The sequence below is a fragment of the Perca flavescens genome, chromosome 2 (genome assembly GCF_004354835.1).
Source record: "Perca flavescens isolate YP-PL-M2 chromosome 2, PFLA_1.0, whole genome shotgun sequence".
NCBI classification, from domain to species: Eukaryota; Metazoa; Chordata; class Actinopteri; order Perciformes; family Percidae; genus Perca; species Perca flavescens.
The window spans coordinates 23,616,890-23,636,040 of record NC_041332.1 but is presented as its reverse complement, the minus strand read 5'-3'; the positions used below and the strand labels follow the sequence as shown (position 1 = coordinate 23,636,040).

The 19,151-nt window shown below is 39.7% G+C and overlaps 1 protein-coding gene across 2 annotated transcripts; it reads right to left on the bottom strand.

Annotated features, from left to right (window-relative positions):
• Positions 1-278: 278 nt before the first annotated feature.
• On the bottom strand, positions 279-18,033 carry wdr19 (WD repeat domain 19). 2 transcript variants are annotated; one of them, XM_028596349.1, is made up of 36 exons: positions 17,919-18,033; positions 16,349-16,440; positions 16,179-16,244; positions 15,926-16,051; positions 15,604-15,719; positions 15,386-15,501; positions 15,071-15,151; positions 14,295-14,407; positions 14,020-14,193; positions 13,856-13,926; positions 13,599-13,771; positions 12,871-12,991; positions 12,565-12,671; positions 12,361-12,477; positions 11,934-12,089; positions 11,453-11,600; positions 10,586-10,823; positions 9,438-9,597; positions 9,205-9,315; positions 8,700-8,809; positions 8,528-8,585; positions 6,883-7,029; positions 6,612-6,694; positions 6,446-6,529; positions 6,213-6,359; positions 5,063-5,187; positions 4,585-4,694; positions 4,353-4,421; positions 4,189-4,266; positions 2,516-2,612; positions 2,272-2,396; positions 1,953-2,034; positions 1,676-1,826; positions 1,386-1,509; positions 1,201-1,277; positions 279-552 (listed from the first exon to the last, which is right to left on the bottom strand). In XM_028596349.1, the coding sequence occupies exons 1-36, from the start codon at positions 17,922-17,924 to the stop codon at positions 438-440; spliced, it is 4,074 nt and encodes a 1,357-aa protein (XP_028452150.1). In that variant the 5' UTR covers positions 17,925-18,033; the 3' UTR covers positions 279-437. The 2 variants fall into 2 exon arrangements, with proteins under 2 accessions (XP_028452150.1, XP_028452158.1); XM_028596357.1 differs by lacking the exons at positions 15,071-15,151; positions 15,386-15,501; positions 15,604-15,719; ... (2 more) ...; positions 16,349-16,440; positions 17,919-18,033 and adding an exon at positions 14,608-14,792.
• Positions 18,034-19,151: the final 1,118 nt, after the last annotated feature.

The following is a 19,151-nucleotide window of genomic DNA, read 5'->3' as shown; positions in this document are numbered from 1 at the left end:
TTTAACATCTATATTTCTAGGGATGATGATGATATGAAGATGTTGTGATCCGATCGAAAGCTCCAGAACTGCCACCAAACGGACTTCATGGTGCTCAAACTACACAATTTAAAGTAAACTCTAAAACCAATACAAGAAAGACACAAGAATGGTTCTTGAGATATCTGTTTGAATCATCTTCAGCCACTCTGTTTGCAATGGTGTCATTCAAAAAAACACAGGAGCTTAAAAAAAATGAGAAGAGAACATTTCACCAGAATATACATAGTGTTCTTTATTTGATTTGTCTTTCAGTTGTTGGCATATCAAGCATCTTTTGAAATGCATCATACAAAACTAGAAGCTGCATACAATCTATCCAAAATATATATTTGACGTATTTAAGCAAATACAAAATGACATGACATTTTTATATATGATTGTTTTTTTTTCCGTCTTCATTGATCCGGTTCATCAGTCTGCAGGTATTTGGAACAATCAGAAATCTTCTTTACCTGTTTGATGCCGAGAGTCTCCGAGCACATGGGACACACAGTCTCTGTTTCCAGCAACCTAGACACAAACGGTTCAGTGGAGGTTTGTAAATGTCCCAATGGATGACAGAAGTGACTCACCAGTGCTTATCCTGGAATAGTTCGACATTTTGGGGAATACACTTGTTCTCTTTCTAGCACAGATTAAAACGATGGATACCACTCATGTCTGTATTTAGCTTAGCACAAAGACTGGAAACGGGAACACCGTTAGCTTGGCCCTGTCCAAAGATAACGAAATCTGAATACCAGCGTCTCTAATTAACATGTTACATCTTGTCTGTTTAATCCGTCTAAAAATGTGATTTCACAGGGAGTTGAGTGCTGGACCATTTCTTAGCCAGGAGCAGTGACTTCCTGGAATCAATCTTCTCATCTGACTCTCAGAAAAAGCCAATAAAAGTATTTCCCCCCAAAAAACTATTACTTTAAATTGAGGAAGAAAGGGTGCTAGACTAGTACTCTAAACCAACCTTCTACTGTCTTATTTGATTTAAAATTATCAAGTAACTTGGACCTTCTTTTTATACCAGCTGATCACTTTAAAATTTGATGTCCAAAATGTCTTGTAGGTGGAAAAAAAAGCAGAATTAAGATAAGCACCTCAACCTTTCATCCGTATTTGGATAGTTAAAAAGAAATTATGAAAAACCAATGCATCACTTACAGAAGGAATTGTGAGTAGAGAGCGGGGAATTCACAGTGAGGACACACAGACCAGTCTTCTTTCAGCATATGACGACCCTGAGTAAAGGAAAAAGGTACAGAGATCAAATGATGTAAAGTATACGGGAAACTATTTTTTTTTTTTCCAGTGTGTTTATGAATAAGGCAGTGAATTTGTGTTTGTACCGTGGCAATGCAGTAAGGCAGATTGTTCTTGCAGGAGATGCACAGCAGTTCGTTCTGTGCCAGCTGAAAGCCACAGAAGGGACACGGAGTAGTTTCCTCCTCCAGCTCCGATGTGTCTGGACGTCTGCGGTGTGGCCAGATAGGCAGTGTAAGGTAGAGCAGGAGATGAGGTAGGCAAGAGTCAGACGGATGAGGTAAAGTGAAATGTGTGGAGGAGGGATGTCAGGATGAGCCGGAGAGGGGAGTTTGACAAAGAAAACTGAAGGTGTATAAAGATTCTCATCACTCACCGAACCATAGCCTCGATCTTCTTCCTGTACTTTGGGTCGATCTCGTTCCGGTACTCCGGTCTCATCAGCATGGCAGCAAAGCTGAAGGCTGAGTTCTTCAGTCCGGCACGGTGACATTCGATGACCGCGGACGTCAGAATAGGAACAACATCTACACAAATAAGAGACTTCTGTTGGACATTTTTTATTTCAGTGACATTTAAGCTTTCCGTTATCCGTTATTTTTCATGTGAATTGGAAGGTAGATTAGAGTTTGGAAAATTCAGTATGGACTCACGTGCAGGAAACTTGCTGATGTTGTTGCTGACACGAATGAGCATGCGTGCCCCTTTTAGGTGGTCTCCCCTTTTTACATGGATCTACATAACATTTAGGAGGGAGATTCAGGAACACTACACGCTTACGTAATGTTAAGATTTTGGAGCTTTATCATGTAACAGTACATTCTTAACAAAAGATATTTTTTAGACAAAATGCCCCCATATACAACACTATTAAAACAATTCTGGACAGTCTATGCTACAAAAGCAATTCACCATGACAACAGTAAATAACCTAAGCTAACACATGGCAGGTGTGTGTGTGTGTGTACTGACTTTGACCAGTAGGTAGGAGTGGAGGATCATCAGGTTGGTGGCCATCTCAGCAGGGATTTTAATCATCTGGGCCTGCAGCTCCGTGTACATGCTGAACAACACGTCATGGGCATTACGGTAGTTCCCTTTAGGAGTAGCACATGAAAAAAAAAAAACACAACATATGAATATGAAACGTATGATTATGTTTGTGTAGCGTGTCATGGTTGTTATTGGTCCAGTGTTTGTGTGAACGCATTTGTACCTGCACACTGCTCTTCTCTGGCGATGATGATGGCGGTGCGAGCAGCCTCCCTGTACTGCTGCAGCGCCATATACAGACGGAACAGGTACTTGGCATCCTGGGAAGAGGAAAGAAAGGTCAACTAACCATCACCAGTTTGGTGAACAGTGTCACCGTCACTCAGGGTCAGATTTACATACATGAATTCACAGGGTGAGATTGTGCTGCAGCTTTTATGCAGCTTGCGTTGGTCACAGCTAATGACGCAATCGGGGACAGGTTATGTAATACCTGTGGATGTATCTGCAAGGGGAGAGTGTGAGCTGCAGTTAAGTGTCTGAAATTAGCAAACTCAAAGCAAGTGAAAAGCAGTGATGCTGGAATAAAATAGGAATAAAACATTTTCTATGATTGTATTTTAACTTCTCATCTCCACCTGAGAAAATGTATTTACAACTATTATTCAAATAAGACAATGATAACATGATGTCCACCTCCCTTTAATATTGGTGCACATTTGCACTGAAACAGACCCAAATCAGGCAGATGCACAATCAACCACATTCATTATATTTCATCTGATTGTTTGGTGCATGGAAATATGTGGCATTAAATTATTCTAACAGAGACCTGCCTACTTCAAACAACTAAAAAGAGACTATTCTTTTCCTGTATTTTTTCCTGTATTGTTCACAGTAAGAACTTGTATATTAAATTGGTTTTCAGGGCCTCTAAACACGTATTTAGAAAGAAGCCTACTTCACAGTTGCTGATAATATGCAAATAAAAACAAACTGTGCTGGTCGATCTGTAGACACACAGTGCATCTAAAACAGGTTTTGGAATTGTTCAAAACTGATAAATCTCACTCTGTCTCTTTGGACTTCAGTTGTCTAGCAAATACAACGGACTGTTCCTTCACCTCACCCTCAATAAAGAGCAAGCTAGAGGAAAAGGGACTCTCGTGCCCTACTGCAACACAACGACAGCACAGGACACATCCTACATCAAGTAGTATCTGTCGGGTCCCGATCTGTGCTGCCTGCACGATCCGTCACGCACAAGACGTTCACGCATCTCTGAGATACTCACAAGGATGTACATTACCTATGACACACATATACACACCAGTCCCCATACCAACAGGCCACCTGCCTATTATATAAACAATTTGCCAAAAATAATGAACTCCTACTAGACCACTGATCTGTTGGCTGTTTTTTTTCTAAACTACACTTGGATGGAGTGTTATTGGACTTGAGACACCTAGCTACTGAAAATATGCATTCACATTTATGAATTTCAGCTTCCAGTTGCCACATGAATAGAAATAAGCTATCACATTTAAGAACACAATGTGTTTTTCCTTTTTGAATCTGCTGATCAAACAGTTACAGTGTGTCTGTGGGCAAAAACATGAACTTATGCCACGCACGCACACACACACACGCACGCACGCACGCACGCACGCACACACACACACACACACACACACACACACACACACACACACACACACACACACACACACACACACACACACACACACACACACACACACACACACACACACACACACACGACAAGGAGGAGAGACAGTGAGAGGGAGAACAAGGTAATGCTTGATATATCACAACACAGTCACACCTCCACTGAGACAAAGCTAAGAGAGAAGGCTCCGTTGTATTGATTACCTTGGGCATACCGTCGCTCTCTCCCATCAGGTAATCTATCAGCTGATTGGTCAGAGAGCTGTCCTTGGCCTGACCCACCTGAAATACACACGCACATTAAAACTACTGGTCACATAATTTTTGTACATAAAACTGGGATATTCAGTTTGACACACAGCTCTCACCGTCTCTATAGCCATCTCAACAGCCAGGTTGTCATCAGTGTTGGGACACTTCAGGAAGTGCTTTAGGGCCTGAGAGACAGAAAGAAAGAAGAGACAGACATATTGAACCGGTGGATGAGTCAGAGTGAGGCAATGTCTAAGTCAATAGCTGTTAGAATATATACATTAGTGTAAAAACAATTGAATTGAATACAAAAAAAAATAAAAATAATACTAAAGCAAGCGTTCTTACTCTGCTGAACTGCCCACACTTCTGAAAGAACTTGCCAGCCTGCAGGTGTTTCTTCTCTCCCTCAAAGTAGAGAGCAATGCTATGGTAGTCCTCCTGCGTCGCCTCAGGACCTGACGAACACATCGCAGCAGTCATGCAATTAATATTTAACTTTCAGATTCAGACAACTTCATTCATCCCGAGAAGGGCAACTCATTTACAGCTTACCCAGTCCATTCACAACCATCCATACCCAACTTCAAAATTCACACACAAGGTGTATGTCAGAGGCAACAGATAAACGTACATGGGTCAATACAAAGGAATAACGAGCAGTAGTAAATAAATAAAGCATTTTGTTATGGTTCATATAAGTGTCAAAACTGCAGTGCTAGAAAATCATTAGCAAATACTGCAATAGGAAATAAAGTCAGACCCATTAACCCCAAACTGTAAAATTGTGTATATGGTCCATATAAACATTCACACACAGACTGACCGATGATGTCTGCATAGACCTCCATTTGTCCGTGCTGCTGCGCCAGTTGGAACGCTTCATCGTTGCACTGAGACAGCACCAGGAAGTGGATGGCTGAGCCGTAGTCGCTCAACCCCAGGAAGAACCTGAGACACACACAAACATATGTTAAAGGGGTAACACTTTACTTGAAGGTATCTACATAAGAGTGTCATGACACTGTCATGACACATGAACCCTAACCGTAACCCTAACTTATCATGACAAAAACAGAATGACACTTAATGACAGAAGCGTTATGTCATAAATGTTTATGACTTGTTTATAATGCTCACGTTCATGAGTGTCATGTCACTCTTATGTAGATACCTTCAAGTAAAGTGTAACCATTAAAGGTTTATTACACCAATGGGAAAAGTAGCAGAAGGAAATAACTGGAGATTTGGAGTCTGCAGAAAATTAGTTAGCAACCGCACTAATGATTGAGTAATCGTTTAAGTCATTTATCAATCAAGGATGCCAACATCTGCTCGTTACAGCTTTTCAAATGGCAGGATTTGCATCTTGTCTCTGTTTTTATATAATTGTAGATTAAATATCTGTGGGCTTTTGGTTGGACAAAAACAAGCTACATCACTTGATCAATGGTATTTTCACAATTATTTGACATTTTATAGCCTAAACAATTAAGTGAAAAATAATCTTGAGATTAACCTGTAGTGGAAATAATCGTTAAGACGCTCAGCACAAAGTGTTAAAAAAGTAGTAATGAATGTTAATGTGCTGGTGAAATGGTAAACAATGCAAATAAAAATAGTAATGGGTGTTATTTGTTCATTATTTGAAGTGTCATACTGAGAATGATTAAACAGAGTCACAGATCGGATTAGTTACACAGGGTGTCCTCTTTCCTTTTGGCCAGATTCAGCGGAAATGTAATCATCTATCTGGAGACTAAATAAGGAGATAATTAACACACACAAAAATAATAAAAATAAAATAATCCTTACGTTTATAAAACATAAAAACTAAATTTACCAGTTGTACCTGTGCTGTGAAAATACGTTTTTGGTTACATTTAGGGGATGTGAGTAGAAAAGCCCAATTAGTAGTAGTACAAAACTATTTGGCTGAGGTTGTTTGTATACACCTGTGCTCTTGTTTGCTTTACCTGGCAACCATCTTTGCTCCTTCGATGCTTTGCGTTTCCCTGACAATGCGAACAGCCTCCTCCGTATTATATAGGTGGTCCAGCAGCACGCGTATCACGTTGTCCCAGTCTTTTGCGCTCTCATAGGCCTGTGCAGCATCCTTATACCTATATACACAGTAAACATTACATCAGCTTCTTCTTTAATGATGTCATTCTCTCCAATGTGACGGACATTCACACTAACAACCTACTTTCCGTCCGCCTCCTTGGCCTTGGCGTACTGCAGGTGGATCTTAGGAGAGAAGACGTGTGGGAGCAGCTCTCCCACCTTCGCCCTGAGTACGGAATAAAATAAGGTGGAATTGTATTTAGTAGGAGAGAAACTTGCAGGTCTGAGAGTGTTGGTGTGTGTCTTACCAGTTCTTGCAACGAATGTAGACTGATGCAGCCTTGTCATAGTACTGTCCTTTTTCATAGAGTTGAGCGGCTTCAGAAAATTGCTGTAAGAGAGATGAAAACCACAGAAGAAGATATGAACACAAAGATGACCTGATGCTCAACACTGTTCTAGAAACACACTATAAAACACAAACACATCAGATGACTGTAGTCTACCACTACCCTATGATATGGTAATTTACCAAAACATATAATTTACAAGAAGAGAGCGAGAAGGCTGACTCTCTACCTTCATGCTTTCCAGTATGGCTCCACATTCCTTCTTGAGGACTCTGCTTGGGTGCTGAATTGCCTGAGCAGCTCCTCTCCTGATGTCACCCATCCGGATGGACATCCTGGCTACACCGGCTTTACACGCCTCATCATGCTCCTGGAACTGCACCACAAGCGGAAAAACGGAGGAAGGTAAGGGCAGTGGAAAGAGGAGACTTCAAAGTAAGTACAATTCAAATTATTTAATTATGACATCACCTTTGTAAATACAGAGTGGAAAGGACAACAGTAGATACTCCACAGTGTATGTAGCATTTTCAGCAAGGAAAGATCAGAAATTACACGTGGACTGGACATGCCATTGATTATTAAAGAAAATAATAGTTGAAATTATTTTATATGCCTAAAAGGAGGTGATACTATATCATCAGTGGTGAAGCTACGATCCTTTGTCCTACAGCAGCTTGGTTTTCGACAATGTTTATGAAGACTAAACCACACCAGCACAAATAACTAGAAAATGCATTTCCTGCAGAAAATGCTTGTGAATGCTGAAAAGCTACATTGCTAAAGCTAAACTGGATTGCTGGCATAATTGCATAAGAAGAAGGTAAAGTAGTGAGAATAGTTGGAAAAGTGGGAATGGTTTTAATTAATACGAATTTCATTGAAATGTTGAATAATACCAGTAATGTATGGAATATTTTAGGGTTTTTTGAAAAGTCATAGTATAGCATGTTGAAAAGTCATGGTATAGGTATGTCAAGAGCGATGAAAAAGTCATAGTATAGTTTATTGAAAAAAGGGATAAAAAAGTCATAGTATGATATGTCAAACAAAGTCATAGTATAGTATGTCAAAAAAAGCCATTTAAAAGTCAAAGTGTAGTATGTCGAAAAAAGACAGTACTATTGTATGTCAAAAAAAACGTCATGAAAAGGGCCAGCCTGGACTGGGTATCGAACATGGGTCTGAGTCTGCAGTAACTACTTGCTGGTTGCCTGTTGGCAGCAGAGCTAACCTCTGAGCCAGTGTGCCTCCAAAGAATTAAGGTTGAAAACAGTAATAGCATAGTATGTAAAAAAAAAAAAAAAAAAAAAAAAGCCATTTATTAGCCATAGTATTGTATGTCGAAAAAAGTCATATAAAAGTCATAGTATAGTTTGTTGGAAAAAGTCATAATATAGAATGTTTAAAAACTCATAGTATAGTATATCGAAAAAAAAAGTAATAGTAAAGTATGTTGGCAAAAGTGTAGTAGAAAGATGTATGTAGAAAGAAAAAAAGCTTAATATTTTAAAAATGATAAATGGTGGAGAAAAGTTAAATACAAGAACAAATGTCCAAAGCTTATCATTTTGATATTTTAATGTTTTTTGTAGCTAGAAGTAGAAGCTAGAAGTAGTAGGCGACCGAAAATCATATGGAAGAATCGGATAACAATACTGTCAACGCTGCTGAATTAGCATTCACACAATTATGTTTTAAATGCAGGCATATGTCCTTTTGTGTGGTATGTGTTGTAAGTACACCGTTAGACAGCTAGTGAGGTCACATGTGACGAGTATGGTGACAAACTAAAATGCCAAGGAAAAAAAAAAAGATTGTCACACTCATAAACTTCTTCAACTGAAAGTCGAGATCAAATAAATTGCACTTACTTCATTATTGTGGGTCATGCCTTTTTCGTAGTGTGCTAGAGCATTCACATAGTCGCCACTACAAAGAGAGAGAAAGAAGAAGTTAAAATGTAGATATATCAGGTCAAGTGAATGGTGTGTGTGTGTGTGTGTGTGTGTGTGTGTGTGTGTGTGTGTGTGTGTGTGTACTTACGTAAACTCCAGATGGACAGCGTATTCTTTGGATATAAAGGGAATTTGGTCTTTTGCTAACCTCTTGGCTAACATAAGGGCGCTGTCCCAATGCAACAGGTCCCTCCTCATCTACAACACACACACACACACACACACACACACACACACACAGTGAGAGCTCCTGAAGAATTAGCTTTGAATTTAAGCCTATATTATTATATCTTTAGCTTTACATTCACAAGTTACACTTAATAACAACATTTAATACAGAAAGGTAAGACATTAGTAATACATTTTGCTACTGGGTGTTACAGTAAAAGACACAAGCAATCATCTTTGGTCTCTTTGGAATTGATTCCCCACCGCCACACAAACACACAAACACAAACACAAACACAAACACACACACACACACACACACACACACACACACACACACACACACACACACACACACACACACACACACACACACACACACACACACACACACACACACACGTTAGTTGTGTGTATGTTTTTACCTCCAGGGCAGCGATTGGGCAGCCTGAGGACAGATACAGGTCCTGGGCCAGGTTGTAGTCACCTAGAAACATTGCCAAATGTCCTGCCCGTAAATTCATATCCTCTATACCCTGGGCAGAGGGAGACAGACAGAGAGAGAGGGCGAATAAGGGTATCAGAATTGTCAGACTGAAACAGTATCTGTCATCAAGACGGTGTGATATATGAACCATGGTTTGTGTGTTAGTTGTACCTGGATGCCCTGCAGTGAAAGGACCATACCCACATTGCCACTCATGCGGTAGACCTGGATTGCCAGCTCAACCTCCATGTGCACCAGACAGGCTTTGCCTACCTCGGCCAAGTCTGTGTTACTACCTGCAGACTTACACATACCCCAGGCTTCATGGAACCTGGACAACACACACACACACACACACACACACACACACACACACACACACACACACACACACACACACACACACACACACACACACACACACACACACACACACACACACACACACACACACACACACACACACACACACACACACACAGCCACCTCAGAGTGAAAATTTAAAGAACAGTCCTGTTTCACTGCCTCTTGTTAAATATGTCCAGAAGGTTTTATTACTTATTACTAGGTTTTAGCTGCATATCTTTCATATACTGTCTGAACATGTAAAACCCACTCAAATAACTGTGGTCTTCTTAAATGGAGGATATAGGAACAGGAGTCACATCTAAAAAACATTCTCTCCAATTATATTATTATATATATTATTTTTGCAAACAGATTTGGAAAAACCCCTCTGAACACATCAAACCTGGACTTTGTGTTGGTTCATTCAATAATAGCAACTGATTAAATAAATGTCAGTTTAAAGAACTACATTCATTCACTTATCCTGAGCCACTAGATAATTTAAAACAAAATCACAAACAAACCAAAACGGGACCTGTAACACATAAAAACTATGCAGTGTACAATACTCGGCTATCTAAAGTCCTGTCAAGCTTCACTAACTTAAAGTACTGTGTGTAAAGGCCGTGTAGTGTTTTCTTGTGTTTTTCCATTTTTCTTTTTTCAATTACATTCTGTATCTTGACATACTGTGTTAAGGAAGAATATTAATTATCTTGATGTTCCATATCTATCATAATATGTAACAATCCAAAATGCTGTTACAGCACAACTGTCCATATAATGTCAATGTACACATATGCACCCTGAACAGCAGCATCTGAAAAAAAAAACTAACCACAAATTGGATTGACCATAGGGTCTCACAACCAAATAAACTTCCAACTAAAAAATAAGATAAAAGACCAAACACCAATATATATCTTTGTCCATCAGAAGCAAACATCATAAGTATCTCCAACATGGCTGACCTCTTGAGCATCAGCGCCTGGGTGAGCTGCGTGCCGAGCTGCGTGCCGAGCTGCGTGCCGAGCTCCGGCAGCGTATCTGTCGATGTGCTGGTTGAGTTCTTGAGGAAGGAGTGCGTACTCAGAGCCACTTCACTGGTCTTGCCGCTTGCCGTCTGACATGTTAGCTCTCCATTGTGCAAAAGCAAAGGCTTCTGGGAAAAGAGGAGTGCGGTGCTCCCCACCAACACCACCCGGGGGCCTGGGCAGACAGAGTTAGAAAGGAAATAAAGTTTAAAAAAACGTTCCTGTTATCTCTTGGCTAATTATGGTAACAGGAGTATTTTAAATACGAGAACCCTGATTTATTGCATCATGTAATGTGACATAACAGTATTTGTGTTGATTTACATTAAAATGTATGCTGTTGCTTTCATTGCAAGTCCCTCTGAATAAGACAGCGAGCGTAAGAAAAATCAAGGACCAGTACTTAGTAGTAGTAGTTTAATAATGTTTAATATGCTAGTGGTAAATATCAGAGAGGTGTGTGTGTGTGTGTGTGTGTGTGTGGGCTTGTTTAACTATATTTGTGGGGTCCCATAACTGGGAGTCCAGTATGCATGTGGGGTCCCAACAGCTTTGTGGGGCCAAAATGCTGGACCCCACAAGTTTAAGTTTAAGACTTGGTTTTAGGATTAGGGATAGAATTAGGTTATGGTTAGGGTGAGGGTAAAGGTTAATGTTAAGCATTTAGTTGTGATGGTTAAGGTTAGGGTAAGGGGCTAAGGAATGCATTATGTCAATGATGGGTCCCCACAATGATAGTGCCACAAACCTGTGTGTGTGTGTGTGTGTGTGTGTGAGATGGCGTGGCATCACCCATCACCCTACCATATATAGTGGTTTTGTGCAGAGCATAGGTATAGACCTTGTCATCATCATAAGCTACAAATACTCCTCTGTCAGCATGCCAGTTGTCCCACAGCACTCCTGTGATGGTGGGAGAGAAGTTTGGGAGCTCATAGCAGGAATCCGTTGCCTGGGTTAGACAGACAGACAGACAGACAGACAGACAGACAGACACACTCTTGTTATTCCAAATCTGTTATTTGAAATCATACGGTTTTATCCTTGTAAAGCACCTTGTAATCACTGCTTTTGATAAGTGCCATATAAATAAATTTGATTATTCATCATTATTATTTTATTACTTTATTGTCGTTATAACTATATCTTAGTTAAATGAAATATTAATGCTTGTCTTACTATGATAATTCATCACTTACTGGTTTAATCAGTGTGTGTATGTATACTGTACTGTATGTTTAGCTGCATGCGTGCATAGATGTGTCAGGTAACCCCATGTACTGACATTTGCAGGGGAGAGCAGAAAGCCGCTGTTCTTGTCGTCGATGAAAACCAGCCGTGTGCCGTTAAGGTCAGGGAACACTTTCCTCACACCAACAGAATGGCTGTAGCTGTTCACAGTCTCCCAGTCCTCCACCAAGACACACACCACATTACCTGACTGATAATCAGATAGACAGAGAGATGATAACATCCATTAGAAAAGGGGATAAAGGAAGAGCAAGATAATGGACACATGGAGTCAGGCTTTCATTCATTATTTGTGGTGGAGCTTCATTGTAAACTGGCTTTAGGAGACACATGCTTATATTCAGAAGGCTAGAGAAAGGTCTTAAGGAAACATGCAACCCAAACTAAATAGTATCCACCTATTTTATCCTGCTAAAAAGATTTTAATGGGCTGATTGAGGTGAGGATGTGCTGAGCCTTACATCAGTGCCATAGTAGAGGAAGTCAGCAGTGAGTGCATGGCAAAGGATCCGACCTTTTCGGTCATCGTCTGGAAACAGCTTCATCTGCTTCTTCTCCTCCTGGTCTTTGCCTTCGATCTAAACATACACACAGACAGTAAATGGTGAAACCTGCTCAATAATTGATAATTGGTCAATAAAAAGAGAAACAAAGCACTGACTCACCATGTGCAGCTGTACTTTTCCCTCAAACAGCGCTGCTGCGTAATCTGAGTTAAGGCACATGCTGGCTATTGTCCCCAAATACTCAATGTCCTTCAGCTTATTAAAACCTGAGGGACAAATCAAATGGTTTAGTGACACTTATTCTCACACACACACACACACACACACACACACACACACACACACACACACACACACACACACACACACACACACACACACACACACACACACACACACACACACACACACACACACACACACACACACACACACACACACACACACACACACACACACACACACCAGGTTCTTGGTCTACCAGGGCGTAAAACCAGGCTCTGTTGTTCATTCCCACAGCCACATGGTATGGTCCCATCGCAATGAAAGTAGGCTCTACTTCCACTTCTATGGCCACAGGACGCTCCTGAAAAATACAATGGATCAAAGACGGATTAAAGGTGGTTTCCCCCCAGCTGTAACACCTTACGTACTGTATCTCCCCATTTTATTTACTCTCATTTTTAAAAACCCTTCCTCCATCAATCTGAGCTCACTTATTTATTGTCCAAACACAATTGTTGATTAGTTTTGGGTCACGTCTCATTATAGCATGAATACTCCTTTCAGCTCCTGAAACTTTGGTGATTATTTTACATTTCTTACTTTTGGCAAATACATTTAAATGTTCTCTAATCTGCACCAAAATTAGAGCATAACATATCTGCATCAAGACAGCCCAAAACGGTTATGCATTTGTCCTTTTATATTCGATACCACAGGATTTAGGTATTTTCCATAATATGGCTGCCATCATTTGAGAACTGTGCAGCCTTGGTGGAGGGATGCAATTTCTGAATTCTTCCTTGTTGTGTTTCTGTATTCATTCAATCCCTCTCTACGAAAATCTTCTCTTGTGATTGGAGGATGGAATGTAATTCTGTTTCTATTACAGTGTGTGTGTGTGTGTGTGTGTGTGTGTGTGTGTGTGTGTGTGTGTGTGTGTGTGTGTGTGTGTGTGTGTGTCCCCTCACCCCCTCCACCTGGTTGGACACAGTGACCTCCAGCAGGGAAGTAAGGTAGGCAAGCCGGGTTCCAAAGCTGCCACCCAGGATGGGCAGCTTGGTTAGAAAGACATGGAGTGTTCCTTTCTGGGTGGAGACCGCCAACAGCTGGCCATCATCTGTCCAGTTCAGCTGGTCCAGACCTGGAGAAGAGTGAGGAGCAGATTAATGAGAAGTGGTTCAAGATAGCCCTTTGACAGTATGGCTGAAAAAGAGGACTGTCTCACCTTTAGTTTCATCATCCAGCCGAACTACACTGTTGATATCTTTGAGCTCGGACAACTCATGGATCTTTATGCTGCAACAAGAAGCATGGGGCTTTAGTTTTTTTCACTTACCTAAACATAAACAGGATTGGCTGTGCTGTTTCTTTTAAAAAGCCTGTATGTACCTGTTGTCCCCGCATGAGGCAGCCTTGTTTAATGCTGCCGAGATGGCCACACTGTTGAGACTATGGTTATGGTTGTGAGCCTGATAGAGCTCATGCCCAATCTCCCTGATGTGAGTGGAAATAACCACAAAGAACCCTTGGGAGAAGCCAATCAGTATATACCCATCACCGTACCTTGAAGAAACACACAGAAGAGAGCTAACTTTAGCACAAATATCTCACTGCAATGATTCAGTCGTACCAGTGTTTTGTTAGTGTGTGATCATGTGCAGTACCAGCGGTAGGACACAATGTTTCCGTAGTGGCGCTGGAAGGTCAGCTCTATCCGGTTGTCAGGGTCGTTAATATTGAAGAGCATCAGTATCTTCTTTTCCACAGACACACTCACCTGAAGGGTCAATATTTGCATAAAGGTAAACACATGCCATGAAGTCAAGTTCAAACAATTATATAATTCATACAAACTTTAAGTTTGTCTAAAAGTTGCACAGTTTAAACAGGTTTTCACAATGAAAATACAGTACATGCCAATGTCAATGGTGACTATTTTGGCCAGGTATGACAGAAGTTATAGTGCGTTCAATTTACCTCGGAACTCGGAAGCCGAAGCTGGGAATGACGTCAAACTCAAGTTGAATTTACAAGTCCGATTTTCATTGTTTTAATTAGCTCTAGCCAGGTTAGCCATTGTTAGCAATGGCAGTTTATAACAACGCATTACGCTGTTTTTGCATACAAACAGCGAAACATCCACAGATAGAAAATGGACAGCACTGTGTGTACGACGGATTAAGTGAGACACAAATAAGACAGAAGTGCTTACAACAGTATCTTACTACAGCTCGGAAATCAGAGGTCAGGGGGCGTGGTTCCGACTTTGGCCCTGGAAAAGCCGACTTCCGAGTACAAATGGAACGCACTATTGACTGGTGACACTTCAATTCAACACAATAAAATGTGAATAAGTTGTAATAAATGTGTGATGTAAAAATGATTGAAGAATGTGGATAAATTCAAGTTTGGGAAAATTGCGGAAAAAACACAAACTTACAGTGCTCTCTCCTTGACCGGACCTTTCATCCGTCTTCACCACTGAAAAGTGTATCTCAGCAGGCTCACCGCGAAGTGTTGTCTAGAGAAAGAAAATAACCATATACAGTACTTGACTACAGTACTTACAGGACTCTTTTTTTTTTTCTCTCTTATTCAAGTTTCTCGACTTAGTGATACTTTGCTGTTCTGTAATTTTTCAAAATTATGTCATCTTATATTTGTTTACCGTGTACTTCTCTGTCACATACAGTATGACCAATGTAGGATTACTTAGTATTTACTATTGTACTACCAGGTAGTACCATTGTACTACCTGTCTGATGGTGTCTCCCTCATGATTGCTGACACTCAGAGTGTTGTCTTCACTTCCCAGAGCCAGTAGATTCTGAACACTCCAGCAACCACAAGTGATCTTCTTGGTGTGTTTACCTGGCATTTGTGGTGGGAGAGGGAGAGACAATCAATCCAACAGAAGTGACTACTGAAAAACCATGAACAAGTATCTGTGCAGTTGTGTTGTGTGTGCATTACCCAGTACAGGGATCTTGCGTGAGGTCTGCTGATTGTAAATCAACAGATTTCCTTTGACTGTCCCAACTGCTAACAGTGGGCCCAATTTTGACCACAAGATGAAAGACATATGATCTCTGTTGAAACCAATGACAGCAGGAAACAAACCCAGAGTATTAGGAGTGATTACCAACAATGTCACAGCTACTGTCATCCAAACTAAATGACAGTTGAGCAACATGGGCTGGAATTATGAATGAAACACTGGCATTGAATTTCCAGAGAATCAAGCCAATCATGCTAACTTCTCCCTCTTTGGAAATGCGATTGATGCTTGTCATACCTCATGCCGCTGTCTATCTGGGATGTTTTATTGACGCTGGCATCCCATAGGTAGATGAAGCTGGATTTTGCAGCTATCACTGCCAAAATGTCCCCATCTTTATCCCAGTCCATCCCCACACAGCGCCTAAGGGGAGTTGGAGTAAGAAGAGAAGTTGAAAGGAACTTAAAATACTTTTAAACAGCAAGAGGTAATCACCTGGAGCTTGTCGATTAGACAAAACTGGAGCCATACATGATTTTCTCACACTTACCCCGGAAGGTTGAGTTCAGTCCACTTGTGTCCATGTCGATCAAATATTTTCACTGAGTTGTCCTGTCTGCATGATTAGAAATATCATGCATATTTTAGGTACTGTGCTGACGTAAATCGTGTATAAAAGAGAAGTAGATTATTACAAAGTTCTCTTTGGTTTGTACTCACCCTGCAACAGCGATATAATTACCAAGGGTTTTCTGCCACTTATACAGTAGGGTAGAACCCGCCCAGGCTTTGTCGGCGAGGATGAAAACGCTCTGTGGACACATAGATTAAGTAAGTTTCATTTGTAAAAAGACATACACATACTGACTTCATACCAACTGAGATTAGAGCGTGGTCAAAACCTACTCTATCTGTAAAGTGTCCTGAGATAACTTCTGTTATAATTTGATACTATAAATAAAATTGAATTGAATTAAAAATTAAATAGTTCATAGTTGTCTACATATACTTATAACATAAGTTCCATCTTAAAAAACTTTCAAAAGTTTTGAACACACTTTATTTCAGCATTTTTGACAAACCAGAAGCAATATTATTGTAAATGTGCTGTTCAAAATGTAGAAAGTAAGTAAGATGTAGGCATAAGTGAAGACTTAAATTAAACTAACTAGAAATCCCATAATTCTTGATCTCTGTTTTTGAGGATCACTCCACTAATTACACATCAAAGTGAATTGAGTAGTTAACAACAATAATAAACAACTGCTGTCACCTGCTGAGTAGTGACATCACTTGAGTAATCGTGGTTTGGGCTTGGAGACTGCAAATTTTGAACTGCAAAGCTGCATTACAAAATGGGGGCGTAGAATTTGAAAGAGGTTTCAAGTTTACCCTGATGAAAGACGGTATCAAATAGTATTATAAGAAGTTCAGGGTCCAGCGTTTTTGGAGTTTGATCCATACTAGGGTCTCACAAGGGTACCACAGCCTCTCTAGTTCCACAACTTTATGAAAGTTTAACATACAGTTGGTCTGGCAAAGCTTTTGTTTCTAACCTTTTCTCACTTTTTTGATGCCTATAGATAAGCCTCGGTGCTCAAAGATAACTCAAGTTTGGGCAGTTTCTGATGTGTTTTGTTCAAAGCATAACCATAAAAATGTCAGTTAAGTGTATGTATTATCTGCAACAGGTGTCGAGTAAAATGTATATAGATAAGATAGATAGATAAAAGCTATTTTCATTGTAATTAATGTAATACAGAGTGGCAAACATATGATTCTTCACTTGGCCTAAACCCATGTCTTACTTGTAATTGTAGGTCATTTGTAAAGTTAAAATTAGTTTAACAGATTTTTATAAGCTGCTTAAAATGTTAAACGGACACATGACAGACAGCTCTCACACATTATCTTGTGTGTGTGATTAATGTAGGCTAGCATTACCACTTTGACACACTGTGTTCTGATTATTTTGGCCATTACTAGTTAGCTAGCATAACAGCATGCTTTCCTGCTGTCTTTATAAAATGCATGGATAACTTAACCTAACATTTGGAAAAACTACGTTCTATAATAAGTTAAAGTCGCACCTAAAAACCCACATCGTTAGTTGACTTTATTACCGCTAAATCCAACAAAATAGCTAGCTGGTTTAGCTAACGTTAACGAGCTAACATTACCCAACATAAAACGATAACTGGCTCTGTTAGCTAGCTAGCTGGCTGAAGACAGTTCATGTGACAAAACCCAACACAGAATTCTTAAAACCAGAAGTAATGCTGTTACCAACCTTCATCTTGATGACGTTAAATCATTTAAACTTTAAATTGATATTTATATTCAAAACATCTTCGACATAACTGTTGTGTGTATCCCACAATGCCTCACCCTGAAGCGTCTGCAGAAGCTACGGCGATGTCATAGCAACCATTAGCCAATGAGGTGCCTCCAAAGCAGAGAGGGAAAATAATGAGATTGACGGAATAATGTCTTATATTTTAGAAACTTATGGTTTTATAGCTTGGTAGAGTAACCTGAAAAGTCAACAACAAAAAACAAATACATTAGTTTAAAATAACGTTAAGTTTCACATTCTTCTTGTGAGAAATCTATACCAATACATTCTAATCCTTTCATTTGTTAACCACAGTTTAAGGAGACACACATCTAATAATATTTATATTACAATTGTCGAATAATCTAATTGCTTACTGGAAATCATACTTCACTCACCTCTTTGTTAGCATAACATTATACATCATGTACAAACACACTGAACACTAAACAGCACATTTACTCAAGTACTGTAGGCCTACTTAAGTACAATTTTGAGATAGCCTACTTGTACTTTACTTTCCCTTTTTTGTTACTTTATACTTCTACTAAATATCGTTATTTTTACTCCACTACATTTGTTTTGACAGCATCAGATTATTACTTCAAAATATAATCAACTAATAAATGATGATGCATTGATATGGATCAACTGGTAGTTCATAAAGTAATTAAAACTAGCTTCACCTTTACCAGCTGAAACATTAAACGGATACTTTCACATAAATGCATCAATAATTATAATCCAAAAATATTATATTATTCTGAAAAGGGCCATTCTGCATAATAAATACTTTTACTTGGTACTTGGTTTATTTTAGTGTTAATTCTTTTGTATTTTTATTGAAGTAATGTTTAATGCAAGAAGATCTGAGTACTTCTTCCACCATGGCTGACATACATTATAAGGAATGAAAACATGACATTACACCACAGATGCATCACAGCAGTTTCTGTGATTCTAATACCTCGTGCTTCCATCCCAGATCCAGTAGATGGCAACCTTGCACAATTTTTAGGACTTCATCACTCCACTGTCACCAGAGTTCCTAACATCTGCTCGGTCCCATCTAATCTTTTCTGATTTCATGTAAGCAATCAGCAATGCTCTTCGAAAGAGAGGAACACCATCTTCAGCTTCTCCAACTCAATAGTGAGCAGGCTCAGTGTACTATCCTTCTATTCATCT

What these genes read in the sequence shown, in the direction of transcription:
- wdr19 (XM_028596349.1), bottom strand. An exon ending in ACTGAACTCAACCTTCCGGG is followed by an intron (nt 16,052 to 16,178) that starts GTAAGTGTGAGA and finishes AACTCCCCTTAG; the next exon opens with GCGCTGTGTGGGGATGGACT. An exon ending in GAAAAGTACAGCTGCACATG is followed by an intron (nt 12,478 to 12,564) that starts GTGAGTCAGTGC and finishes GTGTATGTTTAG; the next exon opens with ATCGAAGGCAAAGACCAGGA.